The 16,929-nt window shown below is 41.9% G+C and overlaps 3 protein-coding genes across 8 annotated transcripts; 2 read left to right on the top strand and 1 right to left on the bottom strand.

Moving 5' to 3' along the window:
* Nucleotides 1-79: 79 nt before the first annotated feature.
* eif2s3 (eukaryotic translation initiation factor 2, subunit 3 gamma) lies at nucleotides 80-4,953 on the bottom strand. The gene is made up of 12 exons (XM_034149283.1): nucleotides 4,800-4,953; nucleotides 3,930-3,993; nucleotides 3,698-3,825; nucleotides 3,141-3,262; nucleotides 2,891-2,985; nucleotides 2,641-2,799; nucleotides 2,203-2,337; nucleotides 2,000-2,094; nucleotides 1,748-1,892; nucleotides 1,459-1,628; nucleotides 1,024-1,196; nucleotides 80-497 (listed from the first exon to the last, which is right to left on the bottom strand). The coding sequence occupies exons 1-12, from the start codon at nucleotides 4,869-4,871 to the stop codon at nucleotides 434-436; spliced, it is 1,422 nt and encodes a 473-aa protein (XP_034005174.1). The 5' UTR covers nucleotides 4,872-4,953; the 3' UTR covers nucleotides 80-433.
* Nucleotides 4,954-5,587: 634 nt separating this feature from the next.
* mthfs (5,10-methenyltetrahydrofolate synthetase (5-formyltetrahydrofolate cyclo-ligase)) lies at nucleotides 5,588-7,902 on the top strand. Its single transcript, XM_034148695.1, has 2 exons — nucleotides 5,588-6,261; nucleotides 7,108-7,902. Exons 1-2 carry the CDS (start codon nucleotides 5,883-5,885, stop codon nucleotides 7,326-7,328), a joined length of 600 nt encoding a protein of 199 aa, XP_034004586.1. The 5' UTR covers nucleotides 5,588-5,882; the 3' UTR covers nucleotides 7,329-7,902.
* Nucleotides 7,903-8,043: 141 nt separating this feature from the next.
* On the top strand, nucleotides 8,044-15,148 carry klhl15 (kelch-like family member 15). 6 transcript variants are annotated; one of them, XM_034150613.1, is made up of 10 exons: nucleotides 8,044-8,265; nucleotides 9,287-9,374; nucleotides 9,784-9,892; nucleotides 10,564-10,702; nucleotides 11,082-11,270; nucleotides 11,728-11,952; nucleotides 12,633-12,794; nucleotides 12,923-13,132; nucleotides 13,491-13,681; nucleotides 13,880-15,148. In XM_034150613.1, exons 3-10 carry the CDS (start codon nucleotides 9,873-9,875, stop codon nucleotides 14,700-14,702), a joined length of 1,959 nt encoding a protein of 652 aa, XP_034006504.1. In that variant the 5' UTR covers nucleotides 8,044-8,265; nucleotides 9,287-9,374; nucleotides 9,784-9,872; the 3' UTR covers nucleotides 14,703-15,148. The 6 variants fall into 6 exon arrangements, with proteins under 6 accessions (XP_034006504.1, XP_034006489.1, XP_034006495.1 ...); XM_034150598.1 differs by having other exon boundaries at nucleotides 9,732-9,892; XM_034150604.1 differs by having other exon boundaries at nucleotides 8,044-8,375.
* Nucleotides 15,149-16,929: the final 1,781 nt, after the last annotated feature.

Raw genomic sequence — 16,929 nt, 5'->3', positions numbered from 1 at the left:
CCTTTAGTTAATTTGTATTTTTGGCTGCAACAACATGACACAAGTAAGATAAATTAAACCAGACAAAAAGACAAGCACATTTTTTTCCAAATGTATTTTATTATCTGACTGAAATCTGTGGACAGTACAGGATTCTTTCTGCACTGAATGAACCTCCAGGTCAAACTTTCTATGGAGGTTTGGTATGAGTTTAAAGAGCATCCTCTCCTTCTCTGCTCTTTTTCTTCTGCAGAATAAAAAAAACAGGAAGAAAGTAAACTGGACCTCCTCATGTTGCTGCTGAAGAAAAGGAGCAGAGGGAGGAGTCTTTAAAACTCTAACATGTCCCGTTATCCTTCCTTTCTCCTCGTGGAAAAAATAAAATAAAAAAGCAACAAAAAGCCAAGAAGAGTGTGATGGTTGTGGTGAAGCTCCTTTGTGTTGAAATCTATCTTCAGTCATCGTCCACTGTGGGTGTGATGGTCACGCCCCTCCTGATCTGCCCCCATCCAATCAGACTGAGGAAGGAAAGAGAGGAGCCAATTAGACAACAGTATAAAGACGTTTTTATTCTTCTTTCTTTTAGTTTCGTATATCAAGCTTCATTACTTTTGAAGCTTTTAACACTACATAAATGCAATTGCAATAAATAGAATTTACAGATACCCACAACAATCAATGCTGTAAATATACCAAAGCGTTGATTATTTTACTAGCTGTTCATATAATGTTGAAAATCCAGCATTTTTCAGGAAGTATATTTGAATTGAAGAAATTGCTAACCTTGAAAAACTAAAAACTGTTACAATTCTAAAAGGTGTCTGCATAGGTATAGGCATGGACAAAACCTTTTAGTTTGGATACATCTTTAGGCAAACATGAAACCAAGACCCCAGAGAGAGTAAGGGGGCTGAGAATCAAAATAAAAAAGGTACCAAAAGCAGCAGTAATCATTAAATAATATTTCCCTGACAACTATATTATTATTGCTCTGTCATAACCCTGGTTTGTCCAGCTTTGTAAAGTGCAGACTTAGTTCCTCACCGCCAATGTTTCTCCACACGTCGGCTCAGAGCGATCTTCTCTCCGACCTCTGTGCAGACCGGGTTGGTGAGGACGATCTTGGCCAGATCAGCCTTCACAGCGCTAACACGTCCTCCTGTGGACAACGAGCCAATGTTCACCATCAGAACCTCGTTCTTAGACAGCTTCTGGACCTGCAGAGGCACAAAACAAAGAAACAGTTCAGAACAATCATCAGATTCTGGGTGATCTCAGTCTTTGGGACAGAACTGCACAAATATCCACGACAGACCTCTTAATTCCAGCAGGTTTTTATCAGAATCTTTTCAAAAATATTATTGTCATATGCACTGTGGGACTAATTAAGGATTTCTGATTACAATTAACGGTCAAACATTCTCCTCTCTTTTAGTTCAGGAGATCTTTGGACTACATTTCCCTTGCTGCATGTCTCACCTTGGCTGCCTTCTTGTCTCCCTCCGTGCGGACTCCCAGCAGCCTCCTGAGCAGGAAGTAGGAGATCTCGAGCTCGGTGAAGATTTCTGGCAGCGCTCCCACTGCACCCAGCACCTGACCCACCATACGATCCGCTCGGCACAGGGTGGGGTCGATCTTAGTGCCCACACCTGCACACAGACACAGATTACTTTGCTGAATTATGCAACTATATCTTTTAATTTATAGGTATTCTCTCTTATCATTTCAAAGAATACATCTCGGCTAATTTAGGTGCGTGTGGGCGTACCGATAAGGCCTCCAGGTGCAGCGTACTGCAGGTCGTTGTGCTCTGCAAACAGAGACACGATCTTGGAGAAGATGGGTTTGCACATCAGCTTTCCCTCGTGGTCTTTGGACACGATGCCGGGCCGCACCTCGATCTCCTGACCCACCTGCAGGCCACATACAGAGGAGGAGGGGTTAGAGAAAAACTCAACTGTTGTAGGCGACTGCATAAAATACTGTGTTCACATGTTCAAGTATAAAGAACATATCTCACCTTGAGCACACCCTTAAGGATACTTCCTCCAGCAACACCTCCTTTCAAGTCATCCACCTCACAGCCGGGCTTGTTCACATCAAAAGATCTGATAACTGAAAAAAAAAAAAAGAGGCATGCATAAGATTTCACAGCAGAAAATTGAAAGGAAAGTGTAATATGCAAGGATAAAAACATGACCAAAAAAAAGACCTGATTCTTACCGATGAGTCTGGGTTCAGAGGTGAAGTCTCTGATGGGCACTGGGATCTTTTTGACGATGTACTCGCAAACCACCTCGATGTTGTACTTCAGCTGAGCTGAGATAGGAATGATGGGAGCGCCCTCTGCCACCGTGCCTGCAGGACAAACATCACACACATCAAATCCTGCAGAATAACAGCTTAGAAGATGATAAAAGATGATTGTGACACCAATATTGTGATCCATTTTGAAACATGATGAATAATCTGCATACAGATAAACAGGCGTAAGGTGTTTTCTGATGATATGGTGCAGAGTTGCTAAATGTCACATAAATTGTCTCTTTATAAGAAGGGAAAGCTTTAGGGGATGTTTTCTTGTAGGGCAGAATGTTTTGCTTCCTGTTTAAAATAGATTAGCCATATCCTGTTCTTTAGTGCAGATTCACGCCGACTCACCCTGTACGAAGGAGAGGATCTGCTCGTACTGCTCTTTGGCCTGGCTCTCCTTCACCAGGTCGATCTTGTTCTGCAGGATGAGGATGTGCTTCAGCTTCATGATCTCGATAGCGGCCAGATGCTCTGACGTCTGGGGCTGAGGACACGACTCGTTACCCGCTGGAGAAAAGAAACAACGTCAGATTATTTCTAAAAACAAACTGGGGCTGAAGTCTGTCTTGCTGGTGGGAGTTAGGCTTCAGAGGCTTACCAATGAGCAGGAGAGCTGCGTCCATGACGGCGGCTCCGTTCAACATGGTTGCCATCAAGATGTCGTGACCGGGACAGTCCACAAATGACACGTGCCTGGGAGAAGGAAAAGCAAAAGTCCCATTCATGAAAAACTATTTCAGGGTCAAACTGATCTCAAAGGATTTAAAGGATTTAAAGGATCAGATGAAAAGGCTTAATCCCTGCAGGTGGAAAATGACCACCCCGTCTCACTCTCACTTCAGACTCACCTGACCAGTTTGAAGTGGCCCTTGGTGCCGGGGATGTCTGAGGGGAACTCATCAGGTGTGCTGCTGCCACACGACCTGTAGCACTCGGGCCTGGGACAGCTGGGGTCATCCAGCTTATAGACCTGCAATCAAGGAAATGTCCAGTCGATTTTAATGATTTGCATCCTATCGTAGTGTCAAATTGAAGGCATTTCTTTACAGGGAAAAGTGTGGCTTTAAAAGCACTCTCTGCTTCTTTAAGTGATTAATTGACTTTACTTGCAAACTGAGACATAGAACACACACCTGTTGATCAGCCATAATCGGAAATTGTCATAGCTTTTTCCATAGATCTGATTTTTTAACAGTTCCAACGACATGCGTGTGCAGCATGACGTTTTTACGGGAGCGACTAACAATATAGGCGCGCGCACACACACACATCATGTTGTTGGTGTGGAAGTACTTGACCCCAAGTAATAAGACAAATCTTGCAATTATAATCCAAACAAGTAAAACACAGTTTTCTCAAAAGGAGGAAGATATCAGGTAGACAGATAAATAAATCCCCCACGTACCTTAGCGTTAGCATATCCTAGCTTGATGGTGATGTTCCTCTCAAGCTCGTTCTTGAATCTAACAGTGTGGACACCAGAGATGGCCTTCACTACTGTGGACTTTCCGTGGGCCACATGACCAATGGTGCCTGGGAGAAGAAGAAGATATGTCAAAACAGGAAGTCTTGACTTATAATTTTCAACAAGCTGAAAGACACACAATGTCAACCAATAGTTGGCAGGATTCACTTACCAATATTGATGGTGGCCTGTCTGCTAATAATCTCTCTCGAGAGAGGTGTCAAAGTAGACACATTCTGAAACAGAAGAAAAAAACTTGCATTAGTCAACCTAAACTGAAAAACAGATCATTTGAAATGTTTTGTTTGTGAGCAGTGCAGCGCTGACCCTTTCGCTTTATTCCTGGAGGTGAAAAGAAACAATAGAGAGCTGCCCCACACTGACTGCAAACATATGAAGTAGATGCTCAGTTCCTATGGCTATTATATTTGATTTTTATAAAAAATGACATGAAAGATAACTGAACATATTAAAACTGGTTTTATAACAAAGCATGCTGTCTGTATCATGTTCTTTGTCTACTGATTAAAACGTATTTGAGTATGTGGTCTAGTGTTATCCTTATACTAGTATCCACATATTTCAGATATGACGATTACATCTGCTGTAATACGCCTGGAATGAAAAGGAATATATTGAACAACATGGCTCCTTCCATCACAGTTACGACTCCCATTGACAATGTAGATTTTACTTACATTTAGCATATGATGCTAACGATTTAATCCAACAGGGCTAAGCAGATAAAACTGGCGTACTACAAAGCTGGCAATTACAACGGCGCTGTAAATATAACGTGTAACCGTTTGTGTAATCATTAAATCTTTATTTGAGTTTAGTTTAACGTCTATCCAGGGGAAATAGTGTTGCGGGTACGTTGACTATCCGCCCCGCCGGGCCTGTCGTCATGTGCCGGCGTAGTAGCACCGGCGACTGTTAGCGGTAAGAATCAGCACTTTAAGGGTTCATTTTGGAAACACACCGGACCAACAATCACCAATACAATGAACATAGCTCTTAAATCCGTTAAACTGACACTTACCAGAGTACTAAGGTCTTGTCTAGCCAGATGAGGCTGGCCCAGCGTTGTACTACCAAACTCGTCACCCGCCATCTTGAATGAAAAGGCAATGAAGGAGGCGGCTGCGGCGAATGCCTGATCAACTGCTAAAAAGGACTCTTTCTCTGTGCCAAAAATTGTATTTTTTCATCAAATTATCTCATATTTTTGTACAGTTGGTAGAAAACATATATACTTAATACACGTCCTAGGTTATATATTTATTTTCATTGACAAAATACAAAGATAGTGGCTTAAACTCGTGTGACTCATCCAACGGGGTCCTTTCAGAACGACTGATGCAATTCATTTTTTATTGTAAAATGCATTTAATTAAATGACGCTGTTGTTGTCAATAAACCGTTAACAACAATTAAACACCTAATAGGGGATACGTTTTAACAGTTTTGTACAATAAAAAAAAAAAACTAAAATATGTTTTACCATGTGTCAGGGCCGTCGTTGTAAATTGACGTCATCAAATGTCATGTATGTAGTCCTGTAGTGTAGTTTGTAAAAAAACATATTTTGTTTTGTTGAATTTATAAACCAAAATCTCAAACGGGAAATAAATTGTAATATAATACAATATTTACTCGAACAAAAATAAAGAATAAACAAGGGAGATTTACCCCTCCACAGGTTTGCTGCTGTTAGAAATTATATTATTAAAATATTATGGTAGTAGGCCTATGCATGTTGTTTATGGTTTCTCTGTAATTTTTTTCTGAAAGAAATCTGTACTTCTAACTTGTTAAAAAAAAAAGTTTGACTTCCGGCATGCAGCTGACACAGTCACGCGGCGCGTGGAGTCTTTGCTGGACTGTTTACTGTAATATTAGGGGTTAACACGATCCTTGCTGTCATTAGTTTTTTGACCGTTTTTAACCCCTGCCATGTGTTTGCAGTCCTACTTGTTAATGTTTAACTTCTAAAAAGCGAAAAGATAGGCTGTCCATGTTGAAATCGCCTTGTTCACAGTAGCAAACGCGTGCAGAACAAACTTAGAATACTTATTTGTTAAATCAACTTTTATTCAGACTATTTAAAGTTATAACGGGAAGAATGGCCGCCCTGCGTGCAGCAAAGCAAGCTTTAAGGAAAGAAATAAAGCGACGTGTAGCAGCGTTAAGTGACGAGGAGAAGCTACGACAGTCTTCGGTCCTCTCCAAACAGCTATTCAGACACCCCAAGTATGTGTCCTGCAAGAGGATCGCAGTGTTTCTGAGCATGCACGATGAGGTGCGCACAGAGGAGATCATCAGAGACGTGTTTAAATGTGGGAAAAGCTGCTTTATTCCCAGATATGAGAGCAGCAGCAACCACATGGACATGTTGCAGCTCCGCAGTCTGCAGGACATGGAGACCCTGCCGCTCACTGCGTGGAACATCCAGCAGCCTGCAGCAGAGGACAGCAGCAGAGAGGAGGCACTGTCTGCAGGAGGTGGGAATTATATCCTTATTTTGCAGTGTTACAAGTACAAATCATGCATTCAAAATGTTACTTAGGTTATAAAGTTGTTGCATCAAAATATACTTTTACTCTCACTCCTTTATAAAGAGTGGCCATTTTCAGAATAATACATATATATATCAATGGATTATAATAAGTGATGCATTCTTGTGTTCTTAATTTTAATTTAACACCTGGTACATTTTGAGCTAACTTTAATGGCTTTTTATACTGCATGCATGGTATATTATTCCCTAAAAGGACATCATAATTCTTTAGTTTACTTATATCTTGTATTTATTCATTGAACTGACAAAAATTACAGTATTTGCTTTCAAATTGTAAGTAGCATAAAATGGAAATACTCTAAAGTAGGCTGCAAGTCCCTCAAAGTTGATAATATGTATGCACCACCAATGTATATATTTAAATAATATGATACATAAGTCATTATTTCTCACTGCTGAGAAAAAATCCTACCTACTTTACAAGTGGTACCTTGTTGACAGACCTTTTTCATTCAAAAGCCAAATATGTAAAAAACATAAAAACACATTTATTTTCAGTGCAACAATAAAGCAGAATAGAATGCCCACATATAAAAAACAGACCATTTCACAATCTTTAAATATTCAAGAAATAATAACTCTGTAAAGTCTTTACTCACTCAAGAGTAAATTAAAGGTAAATAATCAAGTTCACTATGCAGTTTTAAAATTACCTTAACTCAAGTGTAAGTGTGTTACCCTAAATAAGCCTTTGTAAGTATACAATGCATATGTTTTAGGCAATTACACATCAACAGCTTTTACAACTACTTACTATTTCCTACACCAGGTTTGGATCTGATCCTGATGCCAGGCCTGGGTTTTGACAGTCTGGGGAACCGTCTGGGCCGAGGGAAGGGTTTCTACGACACCTACCTGGAGCGCTGTATGAAGCACCCCAAAGGAAAGCCCTACACCATCGCCCTCGCCTTCAAAGAGCAGCTGCTTCCAGAAATCCCTGTCGACGACAACGATGTGCTCATAGATGAAGTCCTGTATGAGAAAGATTAATAAATCATCAACAGTTGAATGTGGAATTCTAGAGAAGAAATAATGGCATTTCAATATGTCCAGTGGTTCAGAAATCAGGAAGCATTTGTAATTCTTGCGAGATTTCACACATTGAAGTTACAGTTATGTATTGATTACAGACAATGCTTCAAATAAATTCTAAAGAAGTTTACAAGCAAAAAACATGTCTGAGAGTGTTTTCATGTGGGTGTAATGCAACAATGTAATATAATATTCTCTCAAAATCACATTTTAGTATTATATAGAAGTATGTTCTTAATTGTTTTTATTGAGAATAACTGTATATAAAAGCATAAGGCTAATTCAAACTTTAAGGGCATGTGTTGCCCATATTGATAACATCTATTAATTAACAAAGTTAAAGTTACATTATACAATGGCAGGCAAACAATGATAAAAAAACTATTAGAAAGTTATGCATCATTGAAAAAACAAAAAAGCTTTATATGTTAAATGGGGTTTTCTATTGTACAATTTGTCTGAAATGTTCATTTTTTTAAATGCAAGTAAGTACGTAAGTAAGTAAACGGATGATAAATAAGTAAATAAATAAAGCTGGACTTTAGCACCACCAACGAAACTTTGTGCTGCAGATGTTGATATCATTTCAGAGTGACACATCTTTCTACTACATACGATCTCTCTGCCGCACTACGCCCTTCAGTTCCGCCCAAAAGGGAAGTGACGCGGGTGCAGAAGATGGCGTCCGCAAAGCCTGTGGACCGCTGTGGTTTCTTACTACCCGTTTAATTTCTGAGCTGAGTGGGGGATCTCTTCGTCTGGCAGATGGAGGATAACATGGCAGTGAACCGCTGCCAACCGCTCTCCTGAACCCGGAATTGACCCCGCAACTTCATGTCCGACGGAGCCGGAGCTGCCTGGTCGAAGAGGGGCTGTGGGGATTCGCACCGCCGAGGTGAGACGGCTGGTTTTAGCCGCTAAGCTAAGCTGTTACCCCGGCAGAGCAGTGTTGGGTCCCCCGTAGCTCCAGCCGCTGAGAATCGTGACAGTTAATTTGGCTAGCAGGTAGCTAGCTCTGAAGTGAAATATTTTAACATTTTACACATTATTCAAATTACAAGACATGTTTCATCTTTTTTGTGTGTACCATTATTATGTATAGCCTGAGCCTTTGTTTTTGGGATCTAATACCAGCATGTAAGGTCACATAGCTCAAGTAAAAACAAAAGGTGTATACGATTATTTATTATTTGAACAAAGCAAAGTATTTCCTTTATTACAAGGCAATGGGAATGATGTGCTTCTCACTTATTTTGATACAATTCATCTACTGTGTGCTGGGAACATTTAGGTATTGTTAATATTTCAGAGAAAAGTAACATGGCTTTATGAGAGCACCAGATATGGAAAAACATTTCTGACAGTGAAAGGAAAACATTATATAGCCTTGTAATGAAAAAAGAAAAAAACCTGTAAGTCATTATAATGAAACTCAAAAGGAGGACTTAGTACCACAACAGAGTAGGACACTTTTTAGTTTAAATACAAAGTCATTGTTTTGGAAAGTTTCTCACTATCCTGAAGATTAAATAATTATTTTGACAAAGTTTCTTAATATTTTTGAGTTACTAAGTCATTATCTTGAGACTTAAATTATTATATTAAGTTGCTAAGCCATTATTTTAAGAAATCTTCCCATTATTTTAAGTCGTTGTTTCAGGTACTAAGTCATTATTTTGAGAGTTTCTCATTACCTTGAGTAACGTAGTTATTATGTTGATGAATTTTTCAATATCTTGACTTACTAAGTCCTTGCTTTGAAATACTGATTCCTAATTTTGACATACTAAATCATCATTTTTTGTTTATGTTTTGTTATACATGTGGTCTGTTTGTGTCGTGGCACATTTGATGTCTCTGTTTAGTTTTCCGTCCTCCTCCAGCATCTTATGGTTCTTCTTCTGTTTCTCTGTTAGAACCAGGGAAACATAAACACAGGAAATGTGAGCGACCCCTTAACGCTCAGCCCACAAAGCCTGTGATTGTTCCCCCGGGCTCCAAAAGGTATGAATTAACGGTCTGCAACACTTCATGTTAACCCAAAAATCTGATCAGCCCTTTATTTCCTCCTCTTGATCTCTCACTTCTTGTATTTTGTGCTGACAGTTTAGATAATTGGCACTTATTGCTGGAGGTTTGTTTCAGAACTGTCCATCAGTTTTAAACTTGTTGACTAACAAAAACAATATGCAAACAGTTTTAAGGCCAAAACGATGTGGCCAGTGTGTGTGTTTGTGTGTATGTGTGTGTGTGTGTGTGTGTTTGTGTGTATGTGTGTGTGTGTGTGTGTGTGTGTATCGCCACATACTTTTGTCCAGAGTTATTGAAGTCCTTGTACGGCTGTTTTTTTTTTTATTGCAGTTTGCAGACGTTCACGCTGTAATGTGGCGGGTGTGTTGGCTTTGTCGTCCAGGTGATTGGCGCTCAGAAAAGGGACTTTGTTAGCATCTCCTGGACACAAGGGGCACTGTCCTCTGATTGGCTCGGACAGCCCCCTCTGACATGCCCGTGGCCAATCAGAGGTGAGTGTGCTGTGTGTGTTTGTGTTTGTTTTCAATTGTGTGCAGAGAATGTGTGTTTTCTACTTTCTTTTGTTGATAAATAAAAGGTTTGTGTGTATTTTGTTACTATTACTAACCATCACTTTGTGACCAGTAAAATTAAAATTAAGATAAAACTTAGGCTTCAATTTATTGGGAAGTTTTCTTACACTTAATGACTTAGTATCCCATCATAATGATAAACTGTCCAAAAATAATGACAACAAATCTTTATTTTGAGACAGCTTTCTGATTATTTTAATTTAATTATTTTGAGATGCTAAAACGCCTGTGTGTGTTTTTGATGCGGAAGAAACTGGATGATGTTGCAGTATCTTTTATTTTCTCTTTTACCTCCTCGCTATGTTGCAGTGGAGCAGGTTTATTTCCCCAGTGCAGTTACTCTTTCTTTGTGAATGAGTAACAGCTTGTTAGGATGCAGCAGCTGAAGTGCTGAGCTTTTAAAGCTGAACGTCCTTTTAAATGCCCTTCGATTCCCCGGCTTACTTTATTCAGCAGCACACAAACGTTACCTTGGAGAGCTCATCTGCTGGTTTTGTTTTCTAATCCTATTTAATTCTAGTCTTTATATATCTGTTGTTATCAACTCACCCGGTCTCCATCCCCCGCCTGTTCCTGCGTCATGCCTGCAGGTGTGTTATGTCGGGGGCAGATGTGGAGGTGTACCTGTCCCAGGTGCATGATGGGAGTGTGTCGTCGGGCTTCAGGGCGCTGTACGAGGAGCGCCTGCTGCTGGACGTCACACTGCTGATAGAGGAGCACCACTTCCAGGTACACACAGTCCATATGTATGCATGAAGCCCTCATTCAAGACTGTATACATATCCCTTTACTTATGACTGCAGGAATATCTCTGGAGAATTTAGACAATCCAGTCACAGATCTCTTATAAAATTGATAATTATTGAAGATATAAACTTGCAGGATTAGAAAAAGACTTCTTAGCAACTTTTGATCTGTAAAATACTGATGTAAAGCGACTTTAAAGGAACAAAAAACAGCTTTTATTCCCCGAGAGACAGGTCTCTTCCAAAAAAGTCCATACAAGCCAGTACACTTTAATCTAACTAATTTATTCCAAAATCGAATGGAATAAAACCAAGTAAAGTCTTGTTCCTTTTTATATATACTCATGTCTGTCCTCCTGCAGGCCCACAAGGCGCTTCTGGCCACGCAGAGCGACTATTTCCGGGTCATGTTCACGGCGGACATGAGGGAGAGGGACCAGGACAAGATCCACATGAAGGGGCTGACGGCCGCTGGCTTCGGACACATTCTCCGCTTCATGTACTATGGCTCTCTGGAGCTCAGCATGCCCACTGTGCAAGAGATCCTGCAGGTAAGGCCAAACACAATCTGACATCCTCTCTGCAACATAATACTGGAATGAGTCGTAAAACACTAACATTTTAGCACTTCCTGTCCACTTGCTGGAAGTCACTGTTTCTTTTGAAATGTCATTGATCGAACCATGGAGATGCTACCTTCAGGGTCCACTACAGAAATCAATAATTCCTGCACCATTTATTATTCCTATCTTGAGCAAATCTTTTGAAAGAAATGTATAGGTATTTTATTGGCTCTACTGCCCCAAATATATTCTTTGGATAGGAAAGGGAGACTAATGTTTGACTTTCTATTTTCAGAAGTGATTTATATGTGGGGGGAACAAATGTCTTTGCAGATTATCAAAAAAAACGTATTTCCTGGACCACTGCTTAAATGTTGGTAAAGAATAGTCTGTCACAGGAGCAGCATTTTATACATCTTCACTTCTCCACTTCCTGTCCCGCCAGGCGGCCATGTACGTGCAGCTGACGGAGGCGGTGGAGTTCTGCTGCTCCTTCCTGCTGGCTAAGATCTGTCTGGAAAACTGTGCCGAGGTCATGCGCCTCCTGGAGGACTTCAGCGTGGGTGTGGAGGGCGTCCAGGAGCAGCTTGACAACTTCCTGCTTGAAAACTTCGTCCCCCTCATGAGCCGACCAGACTTCCTGTCCTACCTCAGCCTCGAGAGACTGCAGGTAAGAATGTTGTTTTTGCAGCCAAATTAGAGCTATTAATACCTACTGTCATTACTGTCAGGATTTATTAATGACCAAGACACACACTCAGTGGGACATTTAACATGGGGCCACAAAAAATGTGTTTTCATTGCGAGTTTTATAAGTTATTTTTTAAATGTTTGAGCTCGTACTGACGTTATACGTGAAGCTATAAATGTCTGTAGACATATTACCGCCATCCAAGCCCCAAAAAACAAACAATCCTCAAGACATTACACAAGATCTTTTAATGAATAAATCTGTTCGGTGAGGTTTTCCCTTCCACAATTTTTGACAATTTGTTTGGGGAATTCTTAACACCAATTTAATATACCTACCACTAAAAATATTGTGTATTTTGGAAAATACTGAAAGTGTTTGCAATCCTACAAGGTCACTACTGGAAAATAACTCTATAATAATATTAGTATGGCATCATCTTTATTTGTTAATGTGTAGAAATACCAGCCTAAAAAGCAATCCATACGCAAGCAGAAAACCAAAGCATGCAAATGTTGATTTTAAAATGTTAATGTCAAAGTTATAAACAGAGCTTTAAGCTATCCAGTAAAGCCATATGTTATTCAGTAAAAAAAACAAAAAAACTTGTGTAATGCCAAACCTTTTCTAAATCCAGTGTTTCTTTTTCTCTGCACCAGTCGTACTTGAACAGCGACGCCCTAAGTCGCTTCCCGGAGATCGAGCTGTATGAAGCCGTGCAGTCGTGGCTGCGGCATGACCGGCGGCGCTGGAGACACACAGACACCATCGTGCAGTCCATCCGCTTCTGCCTCATGACGCCAGCAAACATCTTCGAGAAGGTCAGCGCTGCTTTCTGGGAAATGTCCTGCTAAGTTTATAGTGATTCATACAGAAAAACAGTTGATGCAGAAGAGGAACAAGTAGCTCAGATCATGCTAACAAGCTTTTGTCCTCCTCCTCGCCTCAGGTAAAGACGTCAGAGTTTTACCGTTACTCCCGGCAGCTGCGGCAGGAAGTGGACCTGGCGCTCAGCTACTTCCACGATGTCAACCAGCAGCCTTTGGTGGAGACTCGCTCCAACCGCATCCGCTCGGTGCGGCCGCAGACCGCCGTGTTCAGAGGGATGATCGGACACAGCATGGTCAACAGCAAGATCCTGCTGCTGCAGAGACCAAAGGTGTCATATCTCTGCCTACAAGAGCATGTCTGACCACTTTGTTTTTAATTTAGTAGACATTATTTATATTAACATAATAATAGGTCACGTTGGGTAGACATGGGCCTCATTATTGAAACTTCCTACGTTTGTTTTGTTTTTGTTTTGAAACTTCCTAAGTTTAAAGTTTGATTTATCGTTCAGCTGACCAATCTTTGCGTCAATACTTTTTTGGAAAGCCCAAGATGAGTTTTTATCAGAATGTATCTCAAGCTGCTTTCAAATGTCTTACCTGACCCTGATGGAACACAACTTTAATCCGTATATATCTCATAAAAACCAGTGTCTGAGGTTCAGTGAGCTGTGTTTTCCCCCTCAGGTGTGGTGGGAGCTGGAGGGCCCTCAGGTGCCGCTGCGACCCGACTGCCTGGCCATCGTAAACAACTTTGCCTTCCTGCTGGGCGGGGAGGAGCTGGGGCCCGACGGAGAGTTCCATGCCTCCTCCAAAGTCTACCGCTACGACCCCCGACAGAACTCCTGGCTGCGCATGGCCGACATGTCCGTGCCCAGGTGAGAGGAGCTGGAGCTAGGAGGGTTTGTCATATTGTATACAAAGTGTCATATAAATGGCCCTTGTTTATCATGTTAATTTGAAGGTCATTGTGCAGAAGCTCACATTTCACTTCCAGTCAAATTAATAATGTTGGATGCTGAGTTGTTGAATGACCTCTGAAAGCAGTTGTTTACAGATATTCTTTGTGTTTGCAGGTCGGAGTTTGCCGTGGGCGTCATCGGTAAGTTCATTTATGCAGTAGCGGGCCGCACGCGAGACGAGACGTTTTACTCCACCGAGCGCTACGACATCACAGAGGACCGCTGGGAGTTCGTGGACCCGTACCCCGTCAACAAGTACGGCCACGAGGGGACGGTGCTCAGCGGGAAACTCTACATCACCGGCGGCATCACATCCTCCTCCACCTCCAAACAAGTGTGTGTGTTCGACCCAGGGCGGGAGGCAGCTGGAGGAGGAGGAGGAGGAGGAGGAGGGGGAGGAGCAGGAGCAGGAGCAGGAGCAGGGGCAGGGGCAGGGGCAGGGGGAGGCAGCTCGGGGGGATCGGATGCTCACAGGACACGCACCAGCCGCGGCCCAGCGCTGCCCGGCAGCCATGCCAGCTGCTGGGAGAACAAATCCAAAATGAACTACGCCCGCTGCTTCCACAAGATGATCTCCCACAACGGGAAGCTGTACGTGTTCGGAGGCGTGTGCGTGATCCTGCGCGCATCCTTCGAGTCTCAGGGCTGCCCGTCCACCGAGGTGTACGACCCCGACACCGACGAGTGGACCATCCTCGGCTCCATGCCCATCGGGCGCAGTGGGCACGGGGTGGCGGTGCTGGACCGGCAGATCATGGTGCTCGGAGGCCTCTGTTACAACGGCCACTACAGTGACTCCATCCTCACATTCGACCCCGACGAGAACAAGTGGAAGGAGGACGAGTATCCCAGGATGCCTTGCAAACTGGACGGTCTGCAGGTGTGCAGCCTGCACTTCCCAGAGTACGTGTTGGAGCACGTGAGACGCTGCAGCTGAGGTCTGCTCCAACACGCCTCCTTTTTATAGAAACGGGAATGAAGACTGAGGTCAAGTATGGGCTTTTAAACTTTCCTTAAGGGGAGGAAAAGATAAATCTGCTCTTCTTCTTAATGAAGCCAATGGAAGCGTGGCGTGGTGAGACGCCACTTGGACATTTTCATGATTCGCTTTCTCAGAAAATGTAAGGAAAATAATGTGTGGGGAGTGAAAAAAAAGTTTTAATTCTGCTGGTTTATGTTTCGGACTGTGGTCAGTTGCCTATTCTACTACTCACATACTGTATTTAGGCTGTGCAGTCAGGTTTAATGCAGAAACGCACTGGAAGCGTCACATTTATGCTTTTACAAAGGGACATTGTATTTATTTATTTCCTCCTCGAATCCAGTTTGAGTAGGTTTATTATCCTGCACCTGTTGATATATTTAAATTAATGAAGTTGCTCGTATTAAAGGTCCCCTATTATACTGTTTCTCATCAATATATTATAGGTCTCAGATATATACAAAACATGTTTCTGAAGTGTTTGGCTCCAAATACCAAACAGATCATTGCAGCATCCCATAATCCCCTCTGTTTCAGCCCTGTTTCAAAAGTCCTGATTCTCTGTCTGTTACTTTAGATGAAAATAAGGAGCCACTCCCCACGCCCCTCTGAGAGATAGTTCTCATGAACTAAGTACAGATCGCGTTCACACCGGAATAAGTTCCTGGGGAAGGATTAGGCAAATGAAGCCGCTGACGTCACTTCTTCTTCTTCTGATTTGGGTTTACTGGCAGGCCGCAAACAACTTCACGGCGTATACTGCCACCCGAAGTCCCCGGCCGGAAGTCCCTGGAGTTGGGGACTGGCTTCAGTAGAAGCTGCTGGGACTCCCAGCAGCTTCTACTGAAGCCTTCCGAGTAAATCGCCAGAACGCCGACACCTCCTCATCTCCACCGCTCCCATGTTTTCTTTTGTGTTGCCATAAGTTAGTCTCTCTGCGTTTCTGCGCTGGGCCAATGCTAATGCTAATAATGCTAATGCAAGGATAATAAAATGGCGGCTTCACAAAACCTTTTTGGAGTTTTACGGGGCGTGGTTTGCAATCCGCCCAGCCAATCAGACATAGGAACCTTTTTCTCCCACGAAAGTAACTGCTCTCAAGCAAAAGGGGGTAAAAAAGGTTCTGATGAACTCATTTTAGTTCCGGCTCTTTTTGGTGTGAACGCGACAAATGGTGCTCTAGGAGGAGATGCAGGTGATAAGGTGGTGGGGGGGGGGTGGTTACCTTGGTTGGTGATTGGCTAATGGTTACACAAGCCAAAAAAACTGTATGACATCACAAAGTGGCCAAAATCTGATCAGCTCATTTTCAGACAGGTTTTTATATAAATGGATCAGGACAAAAAGTGAGCAAATATTTTTTCCTGAAACTTTCTGAATCTCTTTACACAGAGGGGACACATGTTTATGTATAAAAGACAGGAAAAAGTGGATTTTGCATAATAGGTCCCATTCAAGAAAAAGATGAGTCAAAGCCAAGAATCCAAAAACAACCTATAAGATATATAACAGCTAGTATACAAACAAAATACTAACACTATTTACTGTAGTGTAGTTCATTCTATAAACTGTCTCCGAATATACAAAGCAGAGTGTAAACACATGTTGTCACAGATGCTGCTAACAATTTAATCTTGAAGTGATACATTTTCTTCCAGTGCGTTCCAGCTTTTAGTCCTTATATTCTGCTTTTTACTCCCAGATATCCACCATGTTCATAAAACAACACGAATCTCTGTGCTCCCTCTCCTTCCTCTAGGTGTGTGTGTGTGTGTCTGTGTGTGTGTGAGAGTGTATGAGAGAGCTGAATGCAAGATAAAGAGGAAAACCATAACACTACATGGTACACGAGATCATCGGTTTGTTTTTTTAGATAACATGCATAGTAGAGATAGAGCAGCTCTTTACCAACTCACGTTTTCATTCCCTGCACTTTATTTTTGGCTTTGTTGTGGCTGTTGAGTGTAAATGCACCAGCTGTACTTTAAACTCAAACTGTAGTATTACAACATGCTGTAAGACATTTGTCTGAAATTAACATTCTGACTGAACTACAAATGTACCAACCATGAAACACGCAGATAGTGAATATATTTAGGAGACATTGGGCCTCATGCAGGAAGAATGTCGTCTACTATTCCTTAACTTCTCATAATTAGTTCTGTTTGAACGAGTCATAAGG

Source organism: Trematomus bernacchii, unplaced genomic scaffold (genome assembly GCF_902827165.1).
Source record: "Trematomus bernacchii unplaced genomic scaffold, fTreBer1.1, whole genome shotgun sequence".
Lineage (NCBI taxonomy): Eukaryota > Metazoa > Chordata > Actinopteri > Perciformes > Nototheniidae > Trematomus > Trematomus bernacchii.
The sequence above is the reverse complement of the archived record's forward strand: the minus strand, read 5'-3'. Positions and strand labels throughout refer to the sequence as shown.